This window comes from Ochotona princeps, chromosome 2 (genome assembly GCF_030435755.1).
Source record: "Ochotona princeps isolate mOchPri1 chromosome 2, mOchPri1.hap1, whole genome shotgun sequence".
NCBI classification, from domain to species: domain Eukaryota; kingdom Metazoa; phylum Chordata; class Mammalia; order Lagomorpha; family Ochotonidae; genus Ochotona; species Ochotona princeps.
Window position 1 is genome coordinate 22,626,189 of NC_080833.1, and position 27,906 is coordinate 22,654,094.

At 44.0% G+C, this 27,906-nt stretch overlaps 1 protein-coding gene across 1 annotated transcript; it reads right to left on the reverse strand.

The window, feature by feature from the left end:
- Positions 1-27,900, reverse strand: SNRNP40 (small nuclear ribonucleoprotein U5 subunit 40). Its single transcript, XM_058678107.1, has 10 exons — positions 27,662-27,900; positions 25,271-25,400; positions 23,717-23,810; positions 21,222-21,387; positions 18,265-18,387; positions 9,892-10,012; positions 6,845-6,927; positions 5,487-5,548; positions 1,188-1,291; positions 1-529 (listed from the first exon to the last, which is right to left on the reverse strand). The coding sequence occupies exons 1-10, from the start codon at positions 27,803-27,805 to the stop codon at positions 480-482; spliced, it is 1,077 nt and encodes a 358-aa protein (XP_058534090.1). The 5' UTR covers positions 27,806-27,900; the 3' UTR covers positions 1-479.
- Between the last annotated feature and the right edge of the window lie 6 nt (positions 27,901-27,906).

The window sequence follows — 27,906 nt, forward strand, 5'->3', positions numbered from 1 at the left end:
CCCCGTGGCTCTGGTGAAAAGGCGTCTATTTGGCTTGTAATACAAAATGACTCAGAGAAACACAGGAAGAAAATATACACGCCAGTTACTGAGTTATGATAAAACAAACCCAATTAACAAATTTCAGTCACATTCCCTGTCTTCGCCTGGATCAGAAAACAGGAAACTACAAACCAATCAATATTTATTCTTTTGAAGAAACCTCATTTAAAAAATTAAAAATAATAAAAGAGTGAAAAACAAACAGATGAAAACCAGTCCCTGAAATCTGGCAGGTGGTTTTGGAGGCCACCAGGAGCCTCCTCCACCTTCCTCGTGACATGGGATACAGCGGTTGCAGAAATATGGCCACAGCCTCCTCTGCTTCTTGCTAGTCACGCTAATGTGTGGGTGGATGCTAGGCTGGGTACCACTCGGTAACACTCATGGAGTCGGTGACTTTCAGGTCAAGCAGCCTTGGTGTCTTCCATCCTGCATCCTCACTGGATCTCCCCCATGTACAGTCTCTTGTCACTGGATGCTGACAGAACTGAGGTAAAAAGAACACATAAGACAACTGGAAATCAGGCAAGTTCAAGCAGACTAGCTGCTCAAGGGCTCTTGTGTCAAAAGCCAATTTTGGGATAGAGGAGCAATTGGATTTGGCTTGAACTCCATTCATAAACACCATGCACAGGAAATTAGAGTCTGGTTTTTCAGTCTAAGTGCCCTAAAAACCACGAAGATGACAGTGCTATGGGAAACACATTATCAGGCTCTAAATCTTGCTGTCTTTTGTCAAACTCCAGGACAAAAGACCTTCCTAGTCACCCTCTGAGAGGAACTGATGTCAGGTGTTTTGTAACCACACTTCTGCTTGCTCCTCTGAACCCTGGGGAACGTTTTACTCAAACTCAAGGCTCATTATTTTTAGATAGCCAAAAAAACTTAAGTTGCAACTTATGTCTAATCTTAAGGATTATTACTTTGCATTCAAATACATCACGGAGACATTAAACCTCAAAGGCTTGGGAAATCTGCCAAGAAAATGGAACACTGGTCTTACCCTTATCACTTATGACAAAAACAAGACTGTCACTGAAACCCATGAGACTGCATGAGACTCCCACCGCAGCATCTGTATTCCTAGTGCCCTTCTTGGGGAGAATGCTCCGGTACCCCTTTCCCAATAGTTTGGACAGACTTACTGATGGGCTCATCAGGATGGAAGGCTACTTCATTGATGGAGCCAGCATGGCCAGGCAGCTTATACAGTATCCTCCTGCTTGTGGTATCCCACACATACACAAACCTGCAAGGGAGCATAAAGAGCAAGGGTAAGGCCTCCAGAGTAGGGAGGAGGACTTGGTGTGTGTGTGTGTGTGTGTGTATATATATATATATATATATGATTTATTTATTTTTATTGGAAAGTCAGATACAGAGAGAAGGAGAGACAGAGAGGAAGGTCTTCCGTCCGATGATTCACTCCACAAGTGACTGCAACGGCCAGTGCTGCGCTGATCCGAAGCCAGGAGCCAGGAGCTTCTTCCAGGTCTCCCACGCGGGTGCAGGGTACCAAGGCTCTGGGCCTTCAAGCAGGAAGCTGGATGGCAAGCAGGACTGCCGGGATTAGAACTGGCGCCCATATGGGATGCTGGCGCATTCAAGACGAGGACTTTAGCTGAAATCCATTGCGCCGGGCCCTGGCTTATTTTTTTTAAAGAGTCATTCATTTATTTATCTGATAGCAGACAGAGACAGAAATATTCTATATGCTAGAGAAAGATAGACTAGCATCTTTTATATGCTAATTTGCTTCCCAAATACTCCCAAGAGTTGGGGTTGGTCCAGGGCAAAGCCAGGAACTCCATCTGAGTTTCCCATGTGGGTGGCACGAACCCAGGCACTTGGGCCACCACTTCCTGCATTCCCAGGAGCAGGGCTGGAAGCAGAACAGCTGGGCCTTGGACCAGCACTCCAACATGGGATGCAGGTGATGAGGATGGGAGGGTTTGTGCTTAACCCACTGTATTACAGTGTCTGACCCCAGGCATGGCTTTTTAAGGGAAATGGTAGCAACAGCTATTTATTCACCTCATATCTACTAAACTGTGTTTTTGCTTTTGGAAATTAGAAATACAGAGCTTGTAAGCATGCAACTGAGAAATTGCTGAAAAATAACAATCATTGGTATTTCTAAACATGTATATTCGAAATGGCAAAGAACATGTTTTTCTAAAGATCGCATACTAAATTTTTTTAAAGTAGTATCTAATATAATCATCTGGACTTTTTTTTTTAAAAAAAGATTCGATTATTTTTATTGGTAAGTCAGATATTCAAAGAGGAGGGGAGACAGAGAGAAAAATTTTCCGTTCGATGATTCACTCCCCAAGTGACCACAACAGCAGGAGCTGAACTGATCCAAAGCCAGGAGACAAGAGTCTCCTCAGGGTTTCCCATGTGGGTGCAGGGTCCCAAGGTTTTGGGCCGTCCTCAATTGTTTTCCCAGGCCACAAGCAGGGAGCTGGATGGGAAGTGGGGCTGCCTATATGGGATCCCGGCACATCCAAGGCGAGGCCTTTAACTGCTAGGTCATTGTGCCAGGCCCTATGTTTAGCTCTTAAGAAATAGGCTGCACAGTAAGGCAATGTTCTATGGAGATGAAGAGAAGCAGGGAGAGTATCCATGTAGACTCAGTCTCTCTTGCTCATGCCCCCCTTACTGTCTTCCTGCTGTGCACTACCAAGTAGATTCCGTTAATCCAGGGCAAAGTCACAGAGCAGGAGCTCTGGAGTCACGAGGACCTGAGTTCACATCTCAGCTGTCCACTAGCTAAGCAATCTGAAATAGTTACTGTCATCCTTTTCTTGGTAATAGTGATGGAGAAAATATTCATCTCACAGCTTTGCTGAGAAAAACGAGATAACTGAAGTAAAGTTCCCGGCACAGGGAATTAATGATATAATGAGGACATTTATATCAAAACAGATTCACATGAAGTGAGTCCTCAGGTTCAATCAACTTTTCTCTTGGTCAAGCCTGGCCAGTTTTTCTGTAATTCCTAATAGGCTGGCCAAGGGTTTCAAGAGTGAACAGAGACAACAAAACACCTGCGAGATCCAGGCCAGGCTGGACAGCAGGTCTGAGTAGGCAGGACAGCTTTCCTAAGAGAGAGAACCCCAGATCGCCAAGGGCTTACTTCAAGACTTCCCTCTTGGTGGATGCAACTTAGATGCTAAATTTAGAGGGTTTCCTCTGCCTCTCTTCACTTCGGTGTGCCAACACTGGGCAGGAAGCAGGTTCCTTATGTAACAGAGCTGCCTGCTGACGTGGGGTTAATCGGGGAGACGGCCTGAGACACCTGGCCAGCCCTAGTGATACAGGCAGGCTTTCCTCCAAGCCTCTACATGTTAACACTTTAAGACCAGCTGGCGAGGGAAGAGGGACGAGTTAACTACAAGTTAGAAGGGGCCATACCAGAAACAAAATGTTGCTGTCAGAAAAAAATTTTTTATGTGAATACAACTTGAATAATTATGTAGGAAAGATCCACTATCCCTGCTGAAAACTATATAAAATTCTCAGAACCAATCAAGTCTAGTTTTGAAAGTCTTCTTCCATTCTCCAACTGAAAACCCCTTCAGCTTGCCTGGACTGAAGTCCTGTGGTAGGTTTTCACCTGGATTCATTTCTCTCCCCAGAAAATATCCATTTGGATATATTCAAACGTGTGTTGCATATTCATAAACAGGAGCAAGACAGAACCCAGAAAGCCTCTCCATAGCAGTGCTGTCCCCAAAGGCAAAAAGCCTTGGACATGCTGATGGCCTTGGGAAAGGCTTCTCATTTGTAGGATGCTGTTGGTTTCAAAAAGTTCGAGGCATTTCTCAATCGCAGGTAAACCCTCTACTTGCCATCAGGTCTTACCAGTCTCTACCACCCACATCTGTTGCCTACCAGCAAAGACACCTAGGCTCCCCATTCAACCCTACTTCCTCCTAAATAAAGGTGACCAAAGATATAAAAAACACATCAGCATCTGAGATTCTCTCTCTTCTGTTTCCCACACTGCAGGTAGTGCCTCGATCAGTTTAAATTCACATTTATGAAAATCTCAGTCTATTAATTCAGCAGATGACTGGAAAACCCTGGAATCTGACCATGAGCTGCGGAGTTACTCATGTGATATCCACAAAGTGCTTAGAGTAGCTCAAGCATTGACAAGCACTGCCAAGGTTCATAGAAATGACAGACAGACAAGTGGCCCAGCGCATGGAAGACATACTACATACAAGGAAATGTTAAGTGCATAAGCATGACTACAGCACAGAGAAATTAGTCATGCCCTAGAGGGAAGGGAGAGAGAAGGCCAGAGGAAGTTTATAGACATAACACAGAGATAGGAGTTCGGATGATGGAGAAGAGGAGCCATGAGAACCAACATGGCACTGAAAATGCAGAAACGAGGTTCGAATCAGGAGAGGGTTCTGAGGGGAAATCTTGTGGTCATGGTATGGGGGGATGTGGCCTTGAATGAACTGAAGCATAGCAGAAGAACCAGAGGGAACATGCAAAGAGTCTGAATTTTACTTTGATGATAAAGGGAATCCAACAAAATCAAAGAAGTTGACTCAGTAGACCTAAAATATTTCCAAAGATGACAGATGTGATCTTTGTTCAACATGGTTTTGATTTTATTTTTTTTTAATTCATACTGGAAAATATATTTACAATGAACAATAATGACAGAAGCTTTGGAACTTATTAAATGGAGAATTCCACTTTAGCACAAATGAACACTGAAGGATGAATTGAAATTTCCAAGTTTAACAGAAGATATATAATATTTCTTTTAGACATGTGATAATGCCATGTCTCAGACAATGAAGATGTAGTTTGGAATATAGTGAGAACTGCTAACTCGCCTTTTGGCTCAGATCAAGTGTGGTATACAGTGAGACAAAACTGAGCTTTTCCAACCATTTCTAAGCTATAATGAAAGATATTTTGGGAAAGTGTTTCTTTTATTTTCTATGCTACTGTATTGCCTTGATTATAGTGACAAAACACATATCTATGTATCCTTGGGAGAGTACCACAAACATAGGTAAAAGAAGGGAATACAGATATGTTGTGGGAAATTCAACACAAAAGATGACAACAACTTTGTTTCTGGTCTCACACGCAAGAGGAATTTTAATGTGGACAATTTCAATGTGCAAAGCAAGACTTTTTTTCAGAGGTCTCTTGCTCTAGTGATGGGCAGGACTCCAAAGGAGCCCACTTGGACCTGAGAAAATGGGAAGGATGTCTTTTATGTACCACCTCAGAGAGGGAGATAAATGAATGAGAGGGTAGACAGGAACTCATTCACTCAATGTGGTTTTTAAACCTCTCATTTTATACTCCATCTTCAGCACAGCTCCAGTCTCGTATCTGCACTTCATGTATTAAACTGGCAAAGGCCTATCATTCTCCACTTCACACACAGTGAGCCTTACCTGTCAGCTGAGCCAGCTGCTATTTTGCTCCCATCAGGTGACCAAGAACATCTCAGAAGATTCTGTAACGATGAATAAGCAAGAATCCACTAGACAGTAATGTACCAATAAACACTTTGCTGCCATGAGAGTCGCTGAGACTACATTTCTGAAATAGTTTTAATGATTCTTTCTAGAATGATGATCAGCAATTATATTCTGTGGTCCAAAAGGGTAAACTTCATATTCACAAAAATTAAGTATAGTCATTTCTTAATTAATTACCAATTTGATTGAACTTGGCAACAAAAGTATGTTCTATCCAAAAACAGAGAATTTCATCCTTATTCTCATTATTATCATTTTTTTTGCTGTTGTGGGGGGAGGGAGCTCATCCTTGAGAAGCACAAAAAAGAAAATCAACCAAACAGGATGTATTCATAAAGTGCAAAGGAATCTCAATGAGCTTTCTAATAATTCTACAAATTATCTGAGGGGGAAAAGCTGCTTTCAACACAGCTGACCTGGGAATCTGAAGGTCTGAGAAAAATAGCTGGCTCTCAGAATCTGGGCCATGGTGCTTACTGAGGGGAGGGCCAGCCTCTGAGGGTCCTAACAGACGGTCACTGCAAGGCTGAGGAGACCATCTGGACAACAGTAAGGAACCTGGGTCGCACACGAAGCACGATCTGCTAGAGTTGAGGTTCCCAGGGAATTGAAGGCCTAAGAGCGTGGCCTGGCTAAAGTCCTCGCCTTCCATGTGAGGGATCCCATATGGGCGCTGGTTCTGGTCCTGGTCGTTCCATTTCCCTTCCAGCTCCCTGCTTGTGGCCTGAGAAAGCAGTCGAAGATGGCCCAAAGCCTTCACCCACGTGGGAGACCTGGAAGAAGCTCCTGGCTCCCGACTTCAACTCGGCTCAGCTCTGGCCATTGTGGCCACTTGGGGAGTGAACCAGCAGAAAGATCTTTGTTTCTCCTTCTCTTTGTAAATCTTTCCAGTAAAAATTAAAAATAAACAAACAAATAAATGGAAGGTAGATCCTTGGATCTACACTTCACACTAAAGAAGGGGCTCACAAGCTGCTTAAAAAAAGAAAAACAACAAGAAATAGTCCAAGAGTGTTCTGTTCAGGGTGGTTGGAGCCAGCAGGCCTCAGTTTGAGTGCTGATCCCACCACTAGCCAGATATGTGATCACTCTCTAGGCTTTGATGCTGGGAGTGTTTCTGTTGGTAAGACGACTTTTGCTGAAGCACAATGTTCGTGGCACACAAGCACATCCCACTCTAAGATGAGCCACTCCTCTCTGTATTTAGCATCGCCTGAAATGCTTCTTAGAATCAAATGGACAATAAAATTCCTTTGCCATGCAAAACTCACCTTTTCAAAGTTGTGCACATTTCCTTGAAATATCTTCACACATCTCTCTTTGGGAGCAAAAGGCCGGACATCCCATACTCGCACTACAGAACAAATCCAAACCACAAAACTATCAGTCACAGGGCTCCTGAAAGGGCAGCAGAATACAGCCTCATGACAGTGCCAGATGCTGCTTTCTGACTGGAGAAATTCCAACATGACATATGCTACCCATTCAGGCTTTTTCTTTATCTAGGGGAATAAAATGCATCTAAGTCCCATTGGCTGGGGGTAAGAACACACAGTTAAGAGCATAGAAAGGAGAAAAACATCATTTTAAAGTTTATTTATTTGAAAGGCAGAGTAAGGATGACAGAGAAAGAGAAAGGGATCTAGTATCAGCTGGTTCACTGCCCAAATGGTCCCAACGACCAGCAATGTGGCAGGCAAAAGACAGGAACCTAGGACTTCATCTGGGTCTCCCATGTCACATAGCAGACACCCAGGTACTCGGGCCACCTGCCCTTGCTTCCCTAAGCACATGAGCAGAAGGCTGGACTGGATGTAAGAGGCGAGGATATGAACTCACATTCTGATATAGGATCCTGGCAGTACAGGCACTGGCTTAATGCATTATGCTGCAGGACTGGGCCCATGTCATTCCTTCTTATTTTTATTTCTAAAGATTTATTTATTTTTATTTGAAAGGTACAGTTACAGAGAAGGAAAAAAACAAAGATCTTCCACTGGTTTACTCTCCAAGTAGCTACAATGGCCAAAGCTGAGCAGGTTTGAAGCCAGGACCCAGGAGCTTCTTCCAGGTCTCCAACGTGGGTGCAAGGACCCAAAAACTTGGGTCACCCTCTTCTTCTGACCCAACCACATTCACAGAGAGCTGGATCAGAATGGAGCAACCAGGACTTAACCAGTGTCCATATGGAACATTGGCAACATGAGCAGTGGCTTAAGCCTGCTGTGCTACAATATGGAGCCGATTTCTTTCTGCTTAGAAGCCCATTTTAAGGTTCAAGTAGTCAAGAAAAGGTGCTAGACAATCTACAATAGCAAAGATACAGAAACAATCCAGATGTGCCTCCAAGGAAGACTGGTTAAAGAAACTGTGGTACATCTACTCCATGGAATATTATTCAGCTATTAAGAAAAATGAAATTATTCTATTTACAACCAGGTGGTCTGAACTAGAGTCGATTATGCTCAGTGAAATGAGTTAATCCCAAAAGAACAAATAACATACATTCTCTCTTACATAAGGAAGCCAACATGGAAAGTGTAACTCCAATAGTCCAATCCATACTGTTTTTTGATTGTTTGCTTTTTGGCTGTATCCCATGTGTTTTGATGTTTTTACTTCAGTTTGGTTCCTTCCAAATAATCTCTTCTCTCTAGTTGAATTCATCACGTGCTCAAGAATTATACAATCGCATCATTTTTCTCAAGAGACTTCTGTGTTTCCTTTTTGTCACTCATGTGTTGGTTACTCAGTGGTGCGTTATTTTTTCAAGGTGCTATAATTTGTTGTTGATGTTGTTGTTAATGTGGCTGTTCTAACCTATGCCGGTTGTTGATCTTGTTTCATGGCTTCTCACTTATGGTAATGTATAGTGATGGAGTACTGGGGTCTATCATATACAGACATGGGGGTACAATGGAACATGCATCCCTGCATCCAGTTGAAAGATGGATTCCCAATGAAACTGCTGGACATGTGTAGAGAATGGGATGCTGGACTGTCTGACATTGTCTGTACCAACAATGTCGGGGCACACTTAGATAAGAGTCTGACTGAATTATGATCCATTATGAAGGATTACACTACTGTAAAAAAATGGCAAAAATCTGATGGGGGGTGAGACTTTGGCGGGGAATCCCAGCCTATATAATAACGTACCAAATAATTAAAAAAAAAAAAAAAAGTGCTAGAAACTCAATTTTGGTCTCCTTGAGGGTGGCAGGAACCAAATCATTTGAGAACGCACTTAGCAGGTTGGATTTGGCAGCCAGGACTTGAACTTGGGCATCATGATAAGGAATTCAGGCCTTCCAAGTGGTGTCCCTGTGTCAAATGTCCATTCCCAGGCACTAGTTTTGAAAACAAATGCCAGTGAATGCATTTTAGTTCCTGAGGAGCCTGTGAAGTTCTGTATCAGGGGAAAACTCTCCCAATATTAAGATACAAGAGCACATCACAAGTTCATAGAAAATAGAATTAAGAGGTGTGGTGCTTGGGATCCTACCACCCATGTGGGAGACTGGGGTGGAGCTCTTGGCTTGTGGCTCTGGTCTGGCTATTGAGGCCATTTGAGAAGTCAAGCAGTGGATCTCATTTCTCCTGTCTTTGTATTGCTTTGTTTTTTCAAATAAACAAGAAGAAAAAAAAACAACAAACAAAGAGAATGTTAGTACAAATATAGAACGTTGATCTGTTTTAAAGAGGACCTTTCCTCACATCAGTATTTTTTTTTTTTAAAGATTTATTTTATTTTTATTACAAAGTCAGATATACCAAGAGGAGGAGGGATAGAGAGGAAGTGGAGCTGCCGGGATTAGAACCAGCAGCCATATGGGATCAAGGCGAGAACCTTAGCCACTAGGCCACGCTGCCAAGCCCCTCACATCAGTATTTTTAAGGAAGGGAAGACAGACTGGCAGAGAAGAGCACAGCAGGTGTATTGATCACCAGACTTTAGACTCTATGAAGATGCTTGTGAAGGGCCCTGAATGGTCTAGTAGATTCTCATCGTCCTTATTAACTGACATGCATGGATTCACCAGGTATCAGAGCTGAAATGGGCCATCAAAGTCCAGTCCAGTCTAGCCCAGTACTATGAGTTTATCGTTGTCGAACTTATTCTCACAAAGAAGAAATACTGTGTGCAAGCTATTACTCAGGGACTAGAGGGCTGATCTGGCATGTCTCCTAATTGCCTGGTAGGATGCATGAGCCACCCCAACCTTGAACTTTTTCTTTATCCCAGTTACACACTTCTAGCACTCAATGCTAGAGTGATAGTGACTGGGTATTGGACAGCTTCCCTTTGCAAACTTACCAGTATTGTCCATTGCATTAGACAAGAGGTAAGAGCCTTCAGAACTTAAACTCAGTCCAGTCACAGAATCTGCATGGCCTCTCATGGTATAGGTTAGCTTGTTTTGGCGGAGGTCCCAGACCTGCAAAACAAAACAAAACAACAACAACAACAAAACCAAACAAAAACCAACCAAACAAACAAAAACCACCCGGAAATCAGATAAGTAATAAACAGTATTACTCAAGTCAATGGGGGCCTTACGTGGTAGCCTAGTGTCTAAAGCCCTTGCCTGGTACTTGTTGGTATCCTACACGGGTGCCGAATCCTCAACTGCTGCACTTCCCATCCTGCTCCCTGCCTGTGGCCTGGGAAAGCAGTTGAGGATGGCCTTGGGACCAAGCCTTGGGACCCTGCTCCCACGTGAGAAACCCAGAGGAAGCTTCTGGCTTCAGATCAGCTCAGCTCTGGCTGTTGTGACCACTTGGGAAATAAACTAGCAGATGGAAGATCTTTGTCTCTGCTTCTCTCTGTAAATTTGACTTTCCAATAAAAATAACTAAATCTTAAAAAAAAAAAAAAAAAAAAAAAAAAAAAAAAAAAAAAAAAAAAAGAAAAGAAAAGAAAAGAAAAGAAAAGTCAATGGCCCCAATAGACCAGTATCCTATGTCATCTGGCTCAGGGCCTTATATTACTTTACTGCAGCATACAGGATTTCACAAAGACAGTTATTTTCCTAAAAAAAAAAAAAAAGTCAGTTACTTTGCTTGCTTGAATGTTAAGTGTTAAGTTTAACATGGACAAAAAAGTTTATGGAGATTCTACAAAAATAAGGATTTATTAATAAAGCAGAGAAACCAAAGTACAGAGTCACTGTTCAGATGCTTGTGGGTCCCTATCATATGCGTGGGAGACCTTAATGAAATTCCAGGCTCCTGGTTTCCACCTGGTTCAAGCCCTAGCAAGCATTCACATATCTAAGAAAGGTAAGACCAGCTATTCTGCTAGAAATGACCTAAACATTAAATATAAAAAAAACAGGTGGATTATTAAATCATGGCGCACAAACATACTGAAGTACTATGGGTTATCTTATGCCTGACAGCGTGGCATGGTGGGAACAGCAGACAGAGGGTCAGAATGAGCCAGTTTACTGGCCTGCAAAAGCTTTCTAAGCCCATTTTGGAAAACAGAGGTTACAGTATCTACTTCTTTCACCTGCTATAAAGATTACAAATAAGAATGCACTCAGCATAGGACTGGCAGGCTGCAAAAACTGGCAGCGATTATTAAGCATTACACACAAAAAAATCCCTTTGAGTGCTGAATGTAAAAATACTTACACAATAAGGTATTAAGCAAAAAGCAAAATGCAAAACACTATTTATATTGACTGTAACTATGTAAAAATAAATATTAAGGCTGGAAGAAGCAGCCTGGCTATCACATGGGAAAAAGAACAGCAGTTGTTTTAAGGTCAATGGTATAATACAAAATTCTTCAGAATTTTATTTAGGATTGAATCTAGGAGAACGAAATGCTTGCTATTCCTTAAAGGTACCCTTCCCTCCCCTGGAAACGAGCTAGGTATTGTAGCCCAGGGCAATACAACAGGCAGACAACCCCACTTTCTCCGACAATAACTCCTTCATGTGTCAAACTCAACATACTTTATATATATCATCATTTTTGTGTCAGAATGTTTGCTGCCTCAGTAAGCAGCAAAGCTTGAAATGGGTGACGTATTTTCAAGCCACTGTTCCAAGACACTGCTGCATCTCCAGCTTCTTTTCATTTTCTTTTCTCCTCTTTCCAGGAGGAAACATCTCTGCCCCTCACAACATTTGTCTGGCTAGGCCGAGAAACTCCTCCTTGAGGCCTATATATTTGTTTGTGCAGGTGCAAAAACAAAACAAAACAAAACAAAACAAAACAAAACAAAACAAAACATATATACATACACACACACACAGTTTGCCACAGACACCGGTTCTAATCCCGGCAGCTCCACTTCCCATCCAGCTCCCTGCTTGTAGCATGGGAAAGCAGTCAAGGACAGCCCAATGCATTGGGACCCTGCACCCGTGTGGGAGACCTGGAAGAGGTTCCTGGTTCCCGGCTTCGGATCGGCGCGCACCGGCCGTTGTGGCTCACTTGGGGAGTGAATCATCAGACAGAAGATCTTCCTCTCTATCTCTCCTCCTCTCTGTATACCTGACTTTGTAATAAAATAAATAAATCTTTAAAAAAAAAGTTTGCTACAGAAAAGAGTGAATATGGTAATAATTTAAGAAAAACATTTTGCAAACATCCTAATCAGTTATTTCAAAGAACATTTGGGCGCACAATTAGTGGCAAACACAACTGTGTATATATATATATATAAATTCCCTACTCTCCAGACACGATCAGTCTGGTGGGAAAAACAGGCACGTAAACAAGAGAGGCCTAGAAAAGCGCCCAGAGATGAGAATTAGAACACAAAGTGAGAGAACAAAGCACCTGAGCAGTGCAAGCAGAGCCATGAACATCTGCTCAGCTGTAGGAAGCTAGTCACAGTCAGCAGGTGATGCTTGAGAGGCCATGGCATGCCTAAAGAGGCTGTGAAAACTGGACCTAGGGCCTGGCACGCTAGCCTAGTGGCTAAAGTCCTCGCCTTGCACGTGACACTGGTTCACGTCTTGGTGGCCCCACTTCCCATCCAGCTCCCTGTTTGTGGCATGGGAAAGCAGTCAAGGACAGCCCAAAGCCTTGGGACCCTGCACCCGTTTGGGAGACCTGGAAGAGGCTCCTCCTGGCTTTGGATTGGCTCAGCTCCAGTCATTGTGGTCACTTGGGGAGTGAATCATCGGATGGAAGATCTTCCTCTCTGTCTCTCCTCTTCTCTGTATATCTGACTTCGCAATAAAAAAAATAAAGTAAATCTTGAGGAAAAAGAAAGAGTAGAGTAGAGTAGAGTAAAGTGGACTGGAGAGGAGAGGAGAGGAGAGGAGAGGAGAGGAGAGGAGAGGGGAGGGGAGGGGAGGGGACAGAAGAAAAAGTAAACGAAACCCTGACCTGGGACTTTATCTGTTTCACAGGGAACTCACAGAAGGGTTCAGAGAAAGGAGAATGAATTGACCAGATTTGCATTCTGGACAGATCTTCTGAACCAGGTAATTCAAAGGATGAGACCAGAGAGCAGGAAATTGAAGATTTATGCTAGCTTTTTTTTTTTTTTTTTTTTTTCTTTAAATCTACTGGGTCTCAGTTCATGTCCTGGGAAAGCAGTGAGTGCTGGATGGCCCAAAGCCCTGGGACTCTGCACCTGCGTGGGAGACCTGGAGGAAGCTCCTGGCTTCATATCAGCTTAGCTCTGGCCAGTGCGGTCACTTGGGGAATGAACCAATAGATGGACAGCAAATGGAAGATATTTCTGTCCCTCCTTCTCCCCATAAATCTGATATGCCTTTCCAATAAAAATAAGTCCTAAAAATTTTTTTTTTTAAATTGGAAAGGCAAATTTACAGAGAAGGACAGACAGACAGAATGAGCTTCCATCCGCTGGTTCACTCTGCTGCTTTCCCAGGTCATCAACATGGCACTGGATCAGAAGTGGAGCAGCTGGGACACAAACTGACACCTATATGGGTGCTAGCAGGTGGAGGATTAGTCACTTGAGCCATCACACTGGCTAGCCTTTAACCACTACGCAAAGTTACAAAAACGCTCAAATACACCACTATCCCGACCAGAGCTCAGGGTGCTAAGAAGCATCAAAGAACTGCCAGCCAAACCCTCAAACATACAACCTTTCTCACTTTATAGACTCCCTGCTACTACTACCAATCCCAAGAAACTATCAGGAACAGTGTAGCTGCTCACAAATACAGAGAATTTATTTACTGCCAATTCTACAAGGAGTTTCCATTTTCTACTTGATTCTACTCTCTTCGAACCAAAGCCACTGTTGAGAAACAAATATCACCTAGGTGCTCTGAGAGAAGCACCTCCTAAGGCAGCAGGGGCAGTATAGTGATTTGTCAAGCTCTCAAGCGTACACATGAATCGACACAGGCAACAAGACAAGGTTGAATGATGAAGAGCCCTCTGGAGACGCACCTTTGGTCCTCATTCTACCTCTGACTGGGTGATCATCAATGTAATCCTAGCCAAGGCAGTCAGTCTAGTAGGTTTTACTTTAATCATCTATAAAATAAGTTGAGTAGACTAGGTGTTACAAACTCTTTGATTGAAAAGGAACCTCTATTTTCATATTTGAAGTAATTCATGAGGGTCTTAGAGTCCTTTCTGGGAGAAGAGGTGTGGTCTGGTGGTTCAAGTGCTAACTAGGATGCTTGTGGTTAACACTGAGGTGTGTGGGTTCAGTCACCGATTTCAGCTCCTGATTCTAGTCTGCTGCTAACCTGGACCAGGGAGACAGTGGCGATGACTCCAGTAACAGGGTTGCTATCCATGTGGGATCCATGCAGGATATTCACAGAGAGAAGGAGAGACAGAGAGAAAGATCTTTCATTTGCTGGTTCATTCCTCAAGTGACCACAATAGCTGGAGCTGAGCCGATCCAAAGCCAGGAGTCAGGAGCTTCTTCCGGGTCTCTGACGCAGGTGCAGGGTCCCAAGGCTTTGGGCTGTCCTCGACTGCTTTCCCAGGTCACAGGCAGGAGCTGGATGGGAAGTGGAGCAGCCGGGACATGAACTGGTACTCATGCAGGATCCTGGCACATATAAGTCGAGGATTTAGCCACTAAGCCATCATGCTGGCACCGAGAAGACTACTTTCTAACGAAATTCTAAAATGGCCTCATATCTCTCCAGCAAATTTCTTACACAACATCAAAAGTGAAGAAAATACCTTTAGTAGCCTGATTTCAAATGCTGTATTAACTGATCCTTCTAAAAGCATTTGGGTCCCGTACCTAGGTGGCAGATCCAGGTTTCTGGATGGGGTACAGCCAGACCCAGACAATGCAGCCATCTAGAGAGTGAATCAGTGGATGGAACCTATCTTTCTCTAATTCCATATTCCAAATAATGAGTAACTTTCAAAAACATTGGAAAGGCAGATCAGATTTATGGGGCTGATCTGAAGCCAGGAGTTCCTTCCTATGCCGAGTGCAGGGTCCCAAGGCCTTGGTCCTTCCTCTACTGCTCTCCCAGGCCACAAGCAAGGAGTTGAATGGGAGGTGGGGCAGCTGGGACTAGAACCGGCATCCATATGGGATCCCAGCCCTTGCAAGGCAAGGACTTTAGCTACTAGGCTACAGCACTGGGCCCAGGAGTCATTACGTTTTAAAAGAATACATTGAATAGTAGCTCATGGTGTCACAGGATGCAGGGACGACAGGAGATCATGTCCATGGTATACAGTGGGTATGACTAAAAAGACAAAAAGATTTAATATATTTCCCAACAGAGAGGTCATAGACCACCCAAAGCAAATGGTGTCTGTGGAAAATGGAAGTAAAAGCCACAAGTTAATAACTTGATAACACAAGTTATCAAGAAATATGGAACCCAAGAAGGAAGGAACTAAATACAGTGAATTCAGCAACATCTCCAGGAGCATGACTCTAGAACCAACTTGAAGTTCTAAACTGAAGTTCCATCACCTAATTGCTGTGTAATCTTAGATTAGGTTAGCTTAGTTTCTTCATCATAAAATAACATCAATATGGTTTATTTAACAAAGTTTATTGAAGCTTGAATGATGTAACCCAAGCAAGCATATAAGCTGGCTGATGATAACATTTTTTTGTCACCACCACCATCCTTTTAAAAGATATTTGGCTGTGAAGACAAGTCATTAAACAACAACAAGAGGGGATTGTGGGACGATTCCCCCTTACACCACTACCAGAAGAGATCTAACTACGGTGAAGTGAGCACAAGAAAGTACCAATGCAGGATAGAAGAGGTAAAAAATACAGTCTGGGAAAACTACTGCTGTAAGGTTCTTGAGAAATAATGCAAGTAGAAATCTCTTAATTTAAAGAATTACCTTGGGACACAAAGGGTAGAGACCAGATGCCATGTCACTGCAGAGAGGTGACAGTGGTGCATACTGTGTGGAGAAGGGGATCTGGGGACAAACTGGGATAGGAGTCATGAGGGAGTTTGGCATGTACAGAATGACTGATAGTAGAGTCCATCTACCAGGGCACTGTATCCTCAGGCAATCGAGGGAGCTGAGACAGGGTGGATCAGCAGTGGGAATCTGGAAGGCTACCTAGGTTACAGCACTCACTGATGCTAAAAGCCTTGCTTAGGGATGAGTCTTCAGGATTGCCTCAACTAGTTCACAGCAACCTCTAGCATATGAAAAACAGAACTGGGGCATAGCACTCACGAGAACTGGAGCTGGGGGTGGGGCTGGTGGGGATCTTTTGGGATGCCCCTGGTTAGACTGCAGCACATGAGAGCTGAGTTGGGCTGGATAAGGCCACAGCAACTGAAGGCCAATATGAGAACTGGGCCTGGGGGCAGGCATGACAGAAATTATTTAGGCTCATCCTGACCATGAACCAATTGACACACATGAAGAGGCAGGTGTGAAGACCTCCCAGGCCTCTTAGGGGGCTCCCACCTGGACCACTGCATTGAGCCTTGACATCAGGGACAATCACAAGGCCACGTGGTCGGAACTGGAGCACATGCTGTAGGACTAGGCCACCTCGGTTGCTTACTCTCGCATAAGAACAGAATATACTCAGATGCACACGAAATACAAGACAGCCAGTTCTTCTAACTCAACAGAGGACTTTAAATTCCTCATTAAGACAAAGCAAGACAGGTTGAAAAAGCACTTCTGGCCACGCTTTGCAGCATGTACCTACGTCTGTGGACACACTGAGGTAGAAATGATCAGCCAACAGAGCTTAGAAAGAACTGTTTTTCTCTGGTGTAACAAAGCAGACAACTTCTCAGAACAATTAAGACTACTCAAGTAACACCCTCAAAACATTATTCCCCACACTAGGTCTCCAAGGTGACATCAAATGACTGGTACACTTCCTTGTACCCCTCTTCTTGAACATAGTAGAAAAGACTGAAACATTTGGGGCCAGTACGGTGGCTCAAGAGGCCGATCCTCCACCTTCAAGTATTGGCATCTCATATAATCCAGCTCCCTGCTTATGGGCCTCGGAAAGCAGTATGGGATGACCCAAGTCCTTAAGACCTTGCACACTCATGCGGGAGCCTTGGAAGACGTTCCTGGCTATTTATTGGCTTTGGACTAGCTCAAGCTGGCTTAGCTGTGGCCATTGCAGCCATTTGGGTAGTGAAATAGTGGATGGAACACCTTTTTTTGTATCTCCTATTTTTTGTAATCTGCCTTTCTAATAAATCTTAGGAAAAAAAAATTTTTTTCCAGCAACATTTTCCAGCAAACATTGTGTGTTTCACCCACAATCCCCCAATCCCGACCCTCCCCATCCTAACTGGAGGGCCATATGAGTCTGCAACCCCTTCAACTATGTAAACAATATTAAAATAAAAAAGTGGAAAAAATCTTTACACAAAACCAAGTACATTATCATCCACAGTAACAGCGAAGCAGCAAGCAGCGAAGGGAATGCAGAACAATTGCTACATAAAAACAACACAGCAACTTTGGCATAATCTAACAGCTACTATTCTCCCAGTGAAGCAAAGCAAAGTCTTTGAGATCTTTGAGGAACACAGTAAGGAAAGGCCCAAGCTATCTAGTCCCAGAAGACACTTCACATGTACTGGTACTGGCTACATTCAGGAACGCTCCTGGTGTGCTAAGGCTAGGCTCATGTAATCCTAGCAATTTTTTTTTTTTAAATTAAACATATTTTTTTTTTTAAAGATTTATTTTTTTTTTTATTACAAAGTCAGATATACAGGGAGGAGGAGAGATAGAGAGGAAGTGGAGCTACCGGGATTAGAACCAGCGCCCATATGGGATCCCGGTATGTTCAAGGCGAGGACCTCAGCCACTAGGCCACGCCGCCGGGCCCAATCCTAGCAATGTTATTATTATTATCACCCACACCTCCACACAGCCCACTGACTGGTATTTATCCAATATGTTCTCGCATTAAGAGAAGCTCAGAAAACTTTATCTCAACATCAAGAGTATCAAAAACAAACAAATCACACTGAGAGAAGAGGGTAGAGAAGCATTCTGTATTTCCCGACAGTCTCCACCCAAGAATTTTATGCTTCAGATTCACTGCCTGATCTGATGGCATTTGTATGAGCCGCAATGAAATCTGAGAAAGTGAGTGAGGATGGAAGATAAAAAGTTCCAAGTTATTATCATCTTTTTAGTTGGAATTAGCACAAAGCTGCCATAATCTCCAAAGTCTGAAAAGATTCAATTTAGTAAGTGAAAAGTAAAATGTAACATGATCATCAAACATACCTTGATGTCATTGTCTATTCCACCCGAAATAATCTGGTCACTTGTGTCATTGAAGGTCACTGCCAGCACCTGGTACGTGTTCTGGAATGTCTGGACGGCTGCCTTCTTCCGGATATCCCAAAGCTGAAGCAGAACAACAGGACAGTTGGTCCTAACAGTTCTCCCTTTTTCTTTACAGTTTCCATACTGATGGCAGCCATCACCTGTGGCCTCTCAGGAAAAGCAGGAATTGGGAGTAGAGCCAGGACTCCAGCTCACGAATGTGTGCATGACGAGCAGTGTCTTAATTTTTGAGCCAAATGCCTGTCCCCACCCTCACCCCCAATGTCTTTACCAATTAGGATGAAATTCAGAATCCTGTGTTAAACTTAAGGAGCTGGATTGGGAGTGGAGCAGCCAGGACTCAGTCTTCAAACTGTATGCTGGCATCACTGGTGCCAGCTTAATTTGCCGCACTAAGCCAGACCAGTTTCATGCTCTTATGACTTAAAAGTCATAAGATTGGGTCCCTCAAACTGCGTTTGTCTGATATGCCCCCTCAAGATGAGATTCAAGCTACCCATCTTTGGTAGGAATACTACAGGGATTAACACTGCTTTCCAACGCCTCAGTTTTTATTTGCACCATTACCAATAATGCTAAATTCAATCATTTGCTTAGAATGTTCTCTTGACAAGCTTTTTCGTATAACATGTTCCAGGCTCATTTTGTACTTTTCCATCCCCAGTTCTAAAATAGGAGCCCTGACTCTATTGGAAAACTATTTATATATATATATATATATATATATATATTTAAGATTTATTTATTTTTATTGGAAAGTCAGATATACAGAGAGGAGGAGAGACAGAGAGGAAGATCCTCCATCCGATGATTCTCTCCCCAAGCAGTGGCCGCAACGGGCCGGTGCTGCGCTGATCCGAACCCAGGAGCCAGGAACTTCCTCCAGGTGTCCCACACGGGTGCAGGGTTCCAAGGCTTTGGGCCGTCCTTGACTGCTTTCCCAGGCCGCAAGCAGGGAGCTGGATGGGAAGTGGGGCTGTCGGGATTAGAACAGGTGCCCCTATGGGATCCCGGCACGTTCAAGGTGAGAACTTTAGCTGCTAGGCCACTGTGCTGGACCCGGAAAATGATATTAAAAAGTCAAGATTTACGCAATGTCTGTGCTCACTGCTTCTCAGAGAGCTGGGCAATACTGTACTTGGGTATAAGCACACCCTTTTAAACTCCTACATCTATTTTTTCTGTAACTATTGGGTTACACATTGAATGTCAAAAATTCACACTATGAACTCCAATTCAAATCCAATACTGAGAATCATTTGGGTGTTTTCTTTTTGTAACAGAAACTTCTTTCTTTGACAGTGACTAGTTTATGTGCCATTAGGCTTATAGGTTTACTTATTTGAGCAAGCTTCCTGTATGTAACCAGTCTCTCAGATTCTCCCCCTGCAATGGTCGCCCTCCTTTCCCTCCTTGAACTGGAAGCTCATCCTAGACCGACCTTACATGGATTCCCTCCTCACTCCACACAGGTCATTCCTTGTTTGGACATCCTCACCTCTTGTCCTGCTTCCCTTACCCAGCCCAACTTTGCCCAGGGATGCCAGCCTCATCTTGTTTAGCCTCAGGCTCTCTACAGTGTGAACTGCTCCTCCCCACATGGCCTCCTCTCCCTAGAAGCCATTATTACATGATTTTTTAAGACCCTGACTCGCCTGGACTGTCTGTTGTCTCTCCTTCACCCTCAATTCCTGACCCCATCCTTAAAAAAAGAGAGAGAGAAAGAGAGAAATCTCTCATCTGATGGTCCACTCTTGAAATGGTCACAATAGCCAGGGCTCAACCAGGCCAAGGCCAGGAGTCTAAACCTCAAGCAAGATCTTGCACATGGGTGGCATGGGCCAAACACTTAGACTATAAACAGCTTTCTCAGGGGCACTAGCAGGGAGCTGGATTAGGAGTGCAGAAAATGAGACTTGAATCAGCACCCATATGGGATGTTGGCATCTAGACAATGGCTTTACCTACTCTACCACAACACCAGCTCCCGCCTCAAAGCCCTCAGAGTGGGGCTAGCCACCCTGCATGATGCCCTCCTGCCTCTCGCCAGTGAACCGCTCTCCCCACCTCCAACCTGAACATCTTCCGTGTGTTCTCCTACTAGTGACTTCAGGACTAAGTTATTTATGAAAGGGTATAATTTATATTACATTGCAGTTTATTTATAAATATTAAAAGAACGTACTTGCTGAAACCAGAATGAAAACCACTGATAGAGCTGATGCTGTGGCATGTTAAGTAAAGCTGCTGCTGCAGCGCTGGCATCCCACGTGGCTGCTGGATTGAGTACCAGCTTCTCCGCTCTTCCAATCTAGCTCCCTGCTTATGCATCTGGGAAAGCAGAAGAAGGTTCAAGTGCTTGGTTCCCTGCATCCACGTGGAAGACACAGAAGCTTCTGGGAGCACAAGAAGATCCTGTTTTCTGCCTCTTCCTCTCTGTAACTCTGATTCTCAAATAAATATCTCAGAATTTAAAAAAAAAATAGTTAAAATCACTGATAAAGATTCTGCCTAGGCCACCATCTTTAAACTAAAAATGTAATTACTCTTTGAAATTTGCTTTCTGTCAAAAACTTCAGACAAAGTAAAAAAAAACAAACAAACATAACTTTGTTTCCTTAGAGTCTAGTAACAGAAGTACCTCAACTTGACCAGTAGCTAAAAACCGTATCAAAGTAATTCAAGTATGCTGTGAACTTAGACACAGGCTCTATTATTCTGTAGAGTGATTAAAATATTCTATCATCTTAAATAAGAAAAAAAAAATCAAAGGTGTGTTTTGGGAAACAAACGCTAAAATTAAGTTGTGGAGAGGAGGGTACAGCACAGGTAACATCCAAGATAAAGGTCACATTAGGTCCCATCTGAAACAGAAACACAGAGATAATACCTACCTTAACTGTTCCGTCGTCACTCCCAGTACAGACAAGCTGGGGGCCTCTCCTGGCTGGATAACAAGAATTCACAAAGGAAGTATGTCCCTTCAGCCTTTTAACTCTCTCGCCTGTCTCACTATCCCACACTGCAACAGTTTTATCTGTGGATGCTGAGAAGAGCATACTAGAAGGTAAGAACAACAAATAAAGAGTAAGTGAAAATAAACAAGACAAATCTTTTCCACTAGGCAGTACATGCCAAACTCTATGAGATCACAGAGCTGTTGTGCTCTGCACCAGTTTGCCCTAGAATGCAGGAATGCTATCTAATAAATCCCACTGAGGCTGTGGGTCAGTTACAAGGTCTACCTTAGGAAACTCAAGATCTCCCTGAGGGGCCAGTGCTGAGGCATAATGGGAGACAGGGCTGAAGCTCCTAGATCCTGCCTTGGGACTGGCTCAGCCTTGGCTGCTGTGGCCATTTGGGGAGTGAACCAGCAGATGGGAAATCTCTCTGTTTCTCCCTTTCTCTATAACTCTGCCTTTCAATAAACCAAATGAATCTTACTAGGAAATACTGTCACTCCCTGCTGCTGCAGAAGGCAGGTAGCTGAGTAACTCTTTAAAAATCCAAAGTTTAATTTTGTCAATGAAGATGATTTCCACATAACAACTGATTATTAAAACACACACACAAACAAAAAAAACAAAAGTCTCCTATTTACCCACTGATTCAATACCCAAATGCCTGCAAAAGCCAAGGACAGGCCAGGCTGAAGCTAGAACTGCAATCAGGGTTCTTCCACACCGGTAGCACATACCTAAATGTTTGAAACATCAAATGCTGCTTTGCAGGGTGTAGATTAGCAGAAAGCTGGAATAGAGAATAGGGCTGAGACTCAAATTCAGATATGAGTTCTCAGTTACAGAAACAGAGATCTTTAATCTACCAGTTGACGCCAGTCCTGAAGCCAGGAGCTTCATCTAGGTTTCCCCGGTAGATGGCAAGGGTCTTCTGCTGCTCTTCCCTGGCCATTATCAGGGAGCCAAATCAGAAGTGGAAATAGCAGGCAGCATTGTAGGCTTATTTTATGGAATATTAGGTGAACAATGCTGAAGGGAAAAAAAACTACTCAAGACTGTACATAGTCCTAATAAATATGCCAAGATTTTTAACAGTTCTAAACAGAAAAATGTCTTAAAAGATGTGTAGTATTAGGGGCAGAAGTTAAGATGCCTACATCCCACACCAGAATGCCCGAGTTCTAGTCTCAGCTTCAATTCCTTTCCTGCTAACGCACACTCTGGGAGGCAGCAGCTGATGTCCCAGGCAGTTGGCTTCGGCCACTTACATGGGAGACTGGTATTGAGTTCTAGGCTCCTGGCTTTAGCTTGGTGTAGCCCCAGCTGTTGCAGACATTTAGAGAGCAAACCAGTGGATGGAAGATCTCTTTCCACCTTGAAAATAAAATAAGTAGTACATGAAAAAAAGTTAACACTATTATCTTTGGAGTGTTATAAATATGGACTATTTTTCATCTTTCTGTCTTGGGTTTCTCAAATAAGTATTTTATCACTTTTGTATTCCAAAGAGATGATCTCTTTAAAAAAAACTTTTTTTTAAAAGATTTACTTATTTTTTTGGAAACGCAGATCAGATTTATAGAGAGAAAAATCTTCCATCTGCTGGCTCACTCCCCCAATGGCCATAACAGCCAGAGCTGAGCTAATTCAAAGCCAAGAGCCAGGAGCTTTTTCTGGCTCTCCCACACGGTGCAGGATCCCAAGGCTTTGACCCGTACTCTACTGCTTTCCCAAGCCACAAGCAATGAGTTGGATGAGAAGTGGAACAGCTGGGACATGAAGTGGCACTTGTATTGAATCCCGGTGCTTGCAAGATGAGGATCTGGCCATTAAGCCATTGCACTGGATCTTTTTTCTTTTTTGGTTATACATGCTTTTCTTTTTTTAATTTGAAAGGCAGAGTTAACAGAAGAGACAGAGAGAGACCATTTATCCACTGGCTTACACCCCAAACAGCCTCACAGCCAGGAGGCTCATCCAGGTCTCTCCCATGGGTTCAGGGGCCCAGGAGCCAGACCAACCTCCTATTCCCTCTGGAGTCACAAGCAGGGAATTGAGTCAGAACTGGAGCATCGGGGACACAACATCAACAACAAAGCCATAAGGGAGTCCGGTGCTATAGATGGAAGCTTAATTTACTATGCCATGACACTGGCCCCCAAAATCTTATTTCTACATACAACAATCACAGTTTGCCCTGTACCTTAAAAAAGGAAACAAGTTTATCTGGATTGTTGATATATCAGATGACAAACAGCTCATGTAATAGTTTTGGTAAAAGCGTTTCTTGAGAATAACAACAACGAAAAACCCACCACCACCACCACCAACACAAAAACCCAGTAATAGAAAAAAACTCAAGGATGAAAGACGCAAAGATGCTGACAGTTAGTGTGAGCAGTGGTCATGCTGTTTCTGAGGGTACTAACCTGCCGTCTGTGTTGTAATGCAGCTCCATCACGGCTCCACTGTGCCCCTTCAGCGTGGCGTAGTTATCACAGTCGCCATAGACATTCCATAGCACTGTCAGGGAGAGAGCGCGCCTGTGAGCACTGACACGGCAAGCAGATTGCAAAATATGGCACTCATGGAAAACTCAGCCAACTAACTTGCAGGCCCCATGGCAATCCCTCTAGGATACATTTACTTGTCCACATGCATCCTCAGGAGCTTGGCCCAGCAAGGAGTGAAGTTTCAAAAGTGTTATTAACAATTATCTATATACACAAGAGGTACAAATACAATATTGACTTCTCTGGTGATGAAACTATTTCTATTTTTTTTTCTGATGAAATTAAGCATATCAATAACCCCTGCATGTTCTATAAAGATTCCTACATCTTCCAGAGGCTTGGCACCTAGTAAGTTTAAGAAACACAGAACTAGAATATCCAAATCAAACAGCGAATACAATTATCTACCTTATGACATGCAGTTCACAGAAAAGATTGAATTTTATCTCTTAATTGAGTAAATGAGGCCCAAAGAAACAAAAAGTGAAATGCCTGTGCTACTTTTTCCCGTGCCTGTTCCAAAATAACTTTATCTAGCCATTTCTCCATTGACTCCTCCCGAGCAGCCGCTGCGAATCGGGCAGCAGATCCTGCTGATGTGCATTATCGAAGGGAGTTACCACTTTAGGACAACCTTGTGTCTTTCTGCAGGTGGTGTGATTCTGGGAATGAATCAAGATGGAGGGGCTCATGTCATTAGCCTCTTCAACTCAGAGAGCTTATCTTACTGAGTCCACTCAAGACTTACATACTACTGTAATGACGTAGGGGAAATTGGGAGGGGAGGAGTGAGGAAGGGAAATACTAGAACCTATGGAACTTTATCACCCAATAATTAACAAATAAAAAAAAAATTTAAGCAACAACGAAGACTTTCACAAGCGAGTTTATTTTTCTAATTAGAATAACTCACTTTTCCAAACTAGTAGCTGATCTGTATTTGATAACCTCCTTCTTTCTGTATCACACGCACTGAGTCGCACACGCAACATCCTTCAGCCTTTTCATCATCCAATTTTGGGATGTTAGCCATCAGTCTGTTATGCTGAACACAAACTGAGATTCTTTTTTCATTTAAAAAATATTTATTTGAAAGGCAGAGAGGAGAGGCAAAGATCTCTTATCTCTGATTTACTGTCCAAATGGCCATACTGCCAGCTTTGGGCCAGGCCGCAGCCAGGAGCTAGGAACTCTACTTGGGTCTCCCAAGTAATGGCAGCGGCCCAGATACTCAGGTCATCTTTCGCTGCTTTCTGAGGTACATTAACAGGGAACTGGACTGAAGTCGGATAGCTGGGATTGAACCAGCAATCAATTGGGATGCCAGGATCGGAGTTGATGACTTAAGCCACTGCTTCATAATGCTGGCCCCTATACTGATTTTCGGTGACACCTAATGTAATACAAAACCAAACAAAAATATCACTACTTGGCAGGTAGCAATTACTCCCGATTCAGACACTGGCTTACGTATCAGTCGGTCGAATCCTGCAGATGCCAGGGTGGATCCACTGGGGTGGAACTTGCAGCAATACACCTCGCCTTCGTGTCCTGAGAGCAGCATGATTGGAGCCTGAAGGGAGGAACACCTTGGAGGGCCCTAAACGAGAAACATAAGACAGCTACTGCAAGTGGCAGAAGTAGAGCCCAAGGCACGGAGGGAAGAGGCGAGGCAAACAGTGCCTGGGCTTTACAGAACAGCAGCTGTGCTCACATGCCTCTGCTTTGACACTTCCTCAACTTCCCAGTATCTCCCTTCCTCAACCTGCTCTTCCTCCTTAGTCAACTTTTTTTTCAAAGATTTATTTATATCTACTTGGAAGACAGAGTTACAGAAAGGAGAGACACAGAAATCTTCCATCTACTGGTTCATTCCCCAAATAGCTGCAATGGCCAGTGTTGGGCTGATTTAAAGCCAGGAGCTTTTTAAACCTGATCTCCCACTTGTGTGAAGGGGCCCAAGAACTTGACCATCTTCTGCTGTTTTCCCACATTAGCAGGCAGCTGGATTGGAAATGGGAGCAGCCAGGATTCGAACTAGCATCCACACTGGATGCTGGCAGCATAGCCTGGCCTCTCCACAGTCAACCTAAACTAGTCCTGACAAGAACCTAAACTAGCCCCTGACAAGAATTCTTATTTCTCAGATTTGGCTCCCTTCAAATATTTCCTCTTTTGAAAATCGTTCCTGATACCTCAAACTCAAGTAGCGCCTCAATCCCCATTTCCGCCAGTAATTTATGAATTCCATTGCATTTCACTACAACACTTACTCCTATATGAAACTATCTTCCTTAAGCTAGTATATATGTACATATCTAATGAGTGACTGGATTGATATTCCCAGCAACCCAGCAGGATTACTGGGCAAAACAGCATTTATATATTCAGCAGACACATACACACACAGTGGGGAGGGATGCATAGCTCATCCACTGGTTCACTTAGCAAATGCCTGCAAGTTGGTAACTCAACCCAGGTCTTTCACATGTGTGGTAATAACTGGATTCAAGGTGCTGAGTAATGATACCCAATACTGATGTGATGTCCAAGTGCCCAATGCGGGCAACTTCCTTAAAATTTTTTTTTTAATTTACTTAATTGGACATAATATAACTCACTTTTTAAAAATTTTATTGGAAAGGCAGATATACAGAGAAGACACAGAAAGAGCTCCGTCTGCTGATTCATTCCCCAAGTGGCCTCAGCGGCAGGAGCTGAGCCAAGCTGAGGCCAGGAGCCTCTTCTGGGTCTCCCATGTGGGTGCAGGGTCCCAAGGCTTTGGGCCGTCCTTGACTGCTTTCCCAGGCCACAAGCAGGGAGCTGGATGGGAAGCAGGGCTGCTGGTGCCCAGCCTATATGGTATCCCAACCCATGCAAGGCAAGGACTTCAGCTGCACAGCGCCTAATTCACTCTCATTTGCTGAGATCCCTTCTCCAGTGATTGCCATCAGCCCTGGGGGCAGGGCAGGCCAGGACTAAGCCAGGGCCTTAACCTCAATTTGGGTCTCCCAGGGGATTCCATTCTAGGAACCAACTGGAGTCTGAGTGGAACTGGGAAGTGCAGGATGCTTGGGACCCACACAGCATTTTCATTTCCATGCCTAAAGCAGGCCCCTGGGCTTTGGTTTTTGACTCCTGAATGAAGGGGAAAGCCACTGACGAGTTTGGGTTAAGCGATCTGATGATTCCTGTGCCTGTTGAATTGCTAAGAGTGTGGTGTGGGTAAGAGGACAGAAAGTGGAAGCCCGGGGAGGCCCATACAGGAGCCACGCTAAGCCAGGTAACTGACACAGAGCGCGAGGCGGTCCCAATACTGGACGATGGTGCCAGCAGGATCTGCTTGAGCAGTCCCGAGAAGCAACACCATGTCTGAGCCCTGCAGTACAAACACGGGAGGGGAGGAGTGCTCAGTGTCTCTATCCTCCAAGACAGGCAGTGAAGGGTATCCGAGTTCCAAATCTACCACTTGGCAAGTAAGACTTTGTTTTCCCATCTGCAAATGGGACCATTCCCAACCTAGAGGGTGTAACCAAGACTAAAGCAGTTTTCCTATCGCAGGCATCAGCGAGTGTTAGCTACTACTCAATAGTTAACAATTCTAGTGTAGAGAAATAATGGCAGAAGCAGCTTGCCCCACCTCCCTCCCTCATTCATCTGGCCACTCTACCAACTCCTGGTAGATGCAGGACGCCCAAGCACCGTTCTGTGAACTGGAATCCTAATGCTCCCGCACAGGGAGCTCTCACAGCACTCATCTGCCCGAACTCCAGGTAGAGCCTCTTGTTTCCGCCGTGCCGGACCACCCGGAACAGCTCCGGGAAGAGCTGAGGCCCCAAGGCCGTGTGCTCCTCCACTCACCGCCTGCAGCAAAGCTCCCGGCGCCGCTGGCTGTTGCCCCGTTCCAGGGCCAGACCCTGCGGTTCCCAACAGCAACTCATGGCGCTGCCGCTTGACCGGGACCAGCGGCAGCTCTGGACCTTTTCGCTTCTGCTGTTCTATCATGGCGGCAGCCACTGTGCACAGAACCAGCGCGGGCCGCGCCGACACCCTTCAGCGCCTTGCGATTGGTTCCCATTGAGTCCTTCCAGCAGCACTTCCGGCTT

Bases quoted from the DNA above. Each gene is read 5' to 3' on its own strand.
- SNRNP40 (XM_058678107.1), bottom strand. From the start codon at position 27,805: ATGATAGAACAGCAGAAGCGAAAAGGTCCAGAGCTGCCGCTGGTCCCG. The intron at 5,549-6,844 runs GTGAGTTTTGCA...TCATCGTTACAG, and splicing joins ATGTGCACAACTTTGAAAAG to AATCTTCTGAGATGTTCTTG. The intron at 1,292-5,486 runs GTAAGGCTCACT...GCTCCCTTGCAG, and splicing joins GCAGCTGGCTCAGCTGACAG to GTTTGTGTATGTGTGGGATA.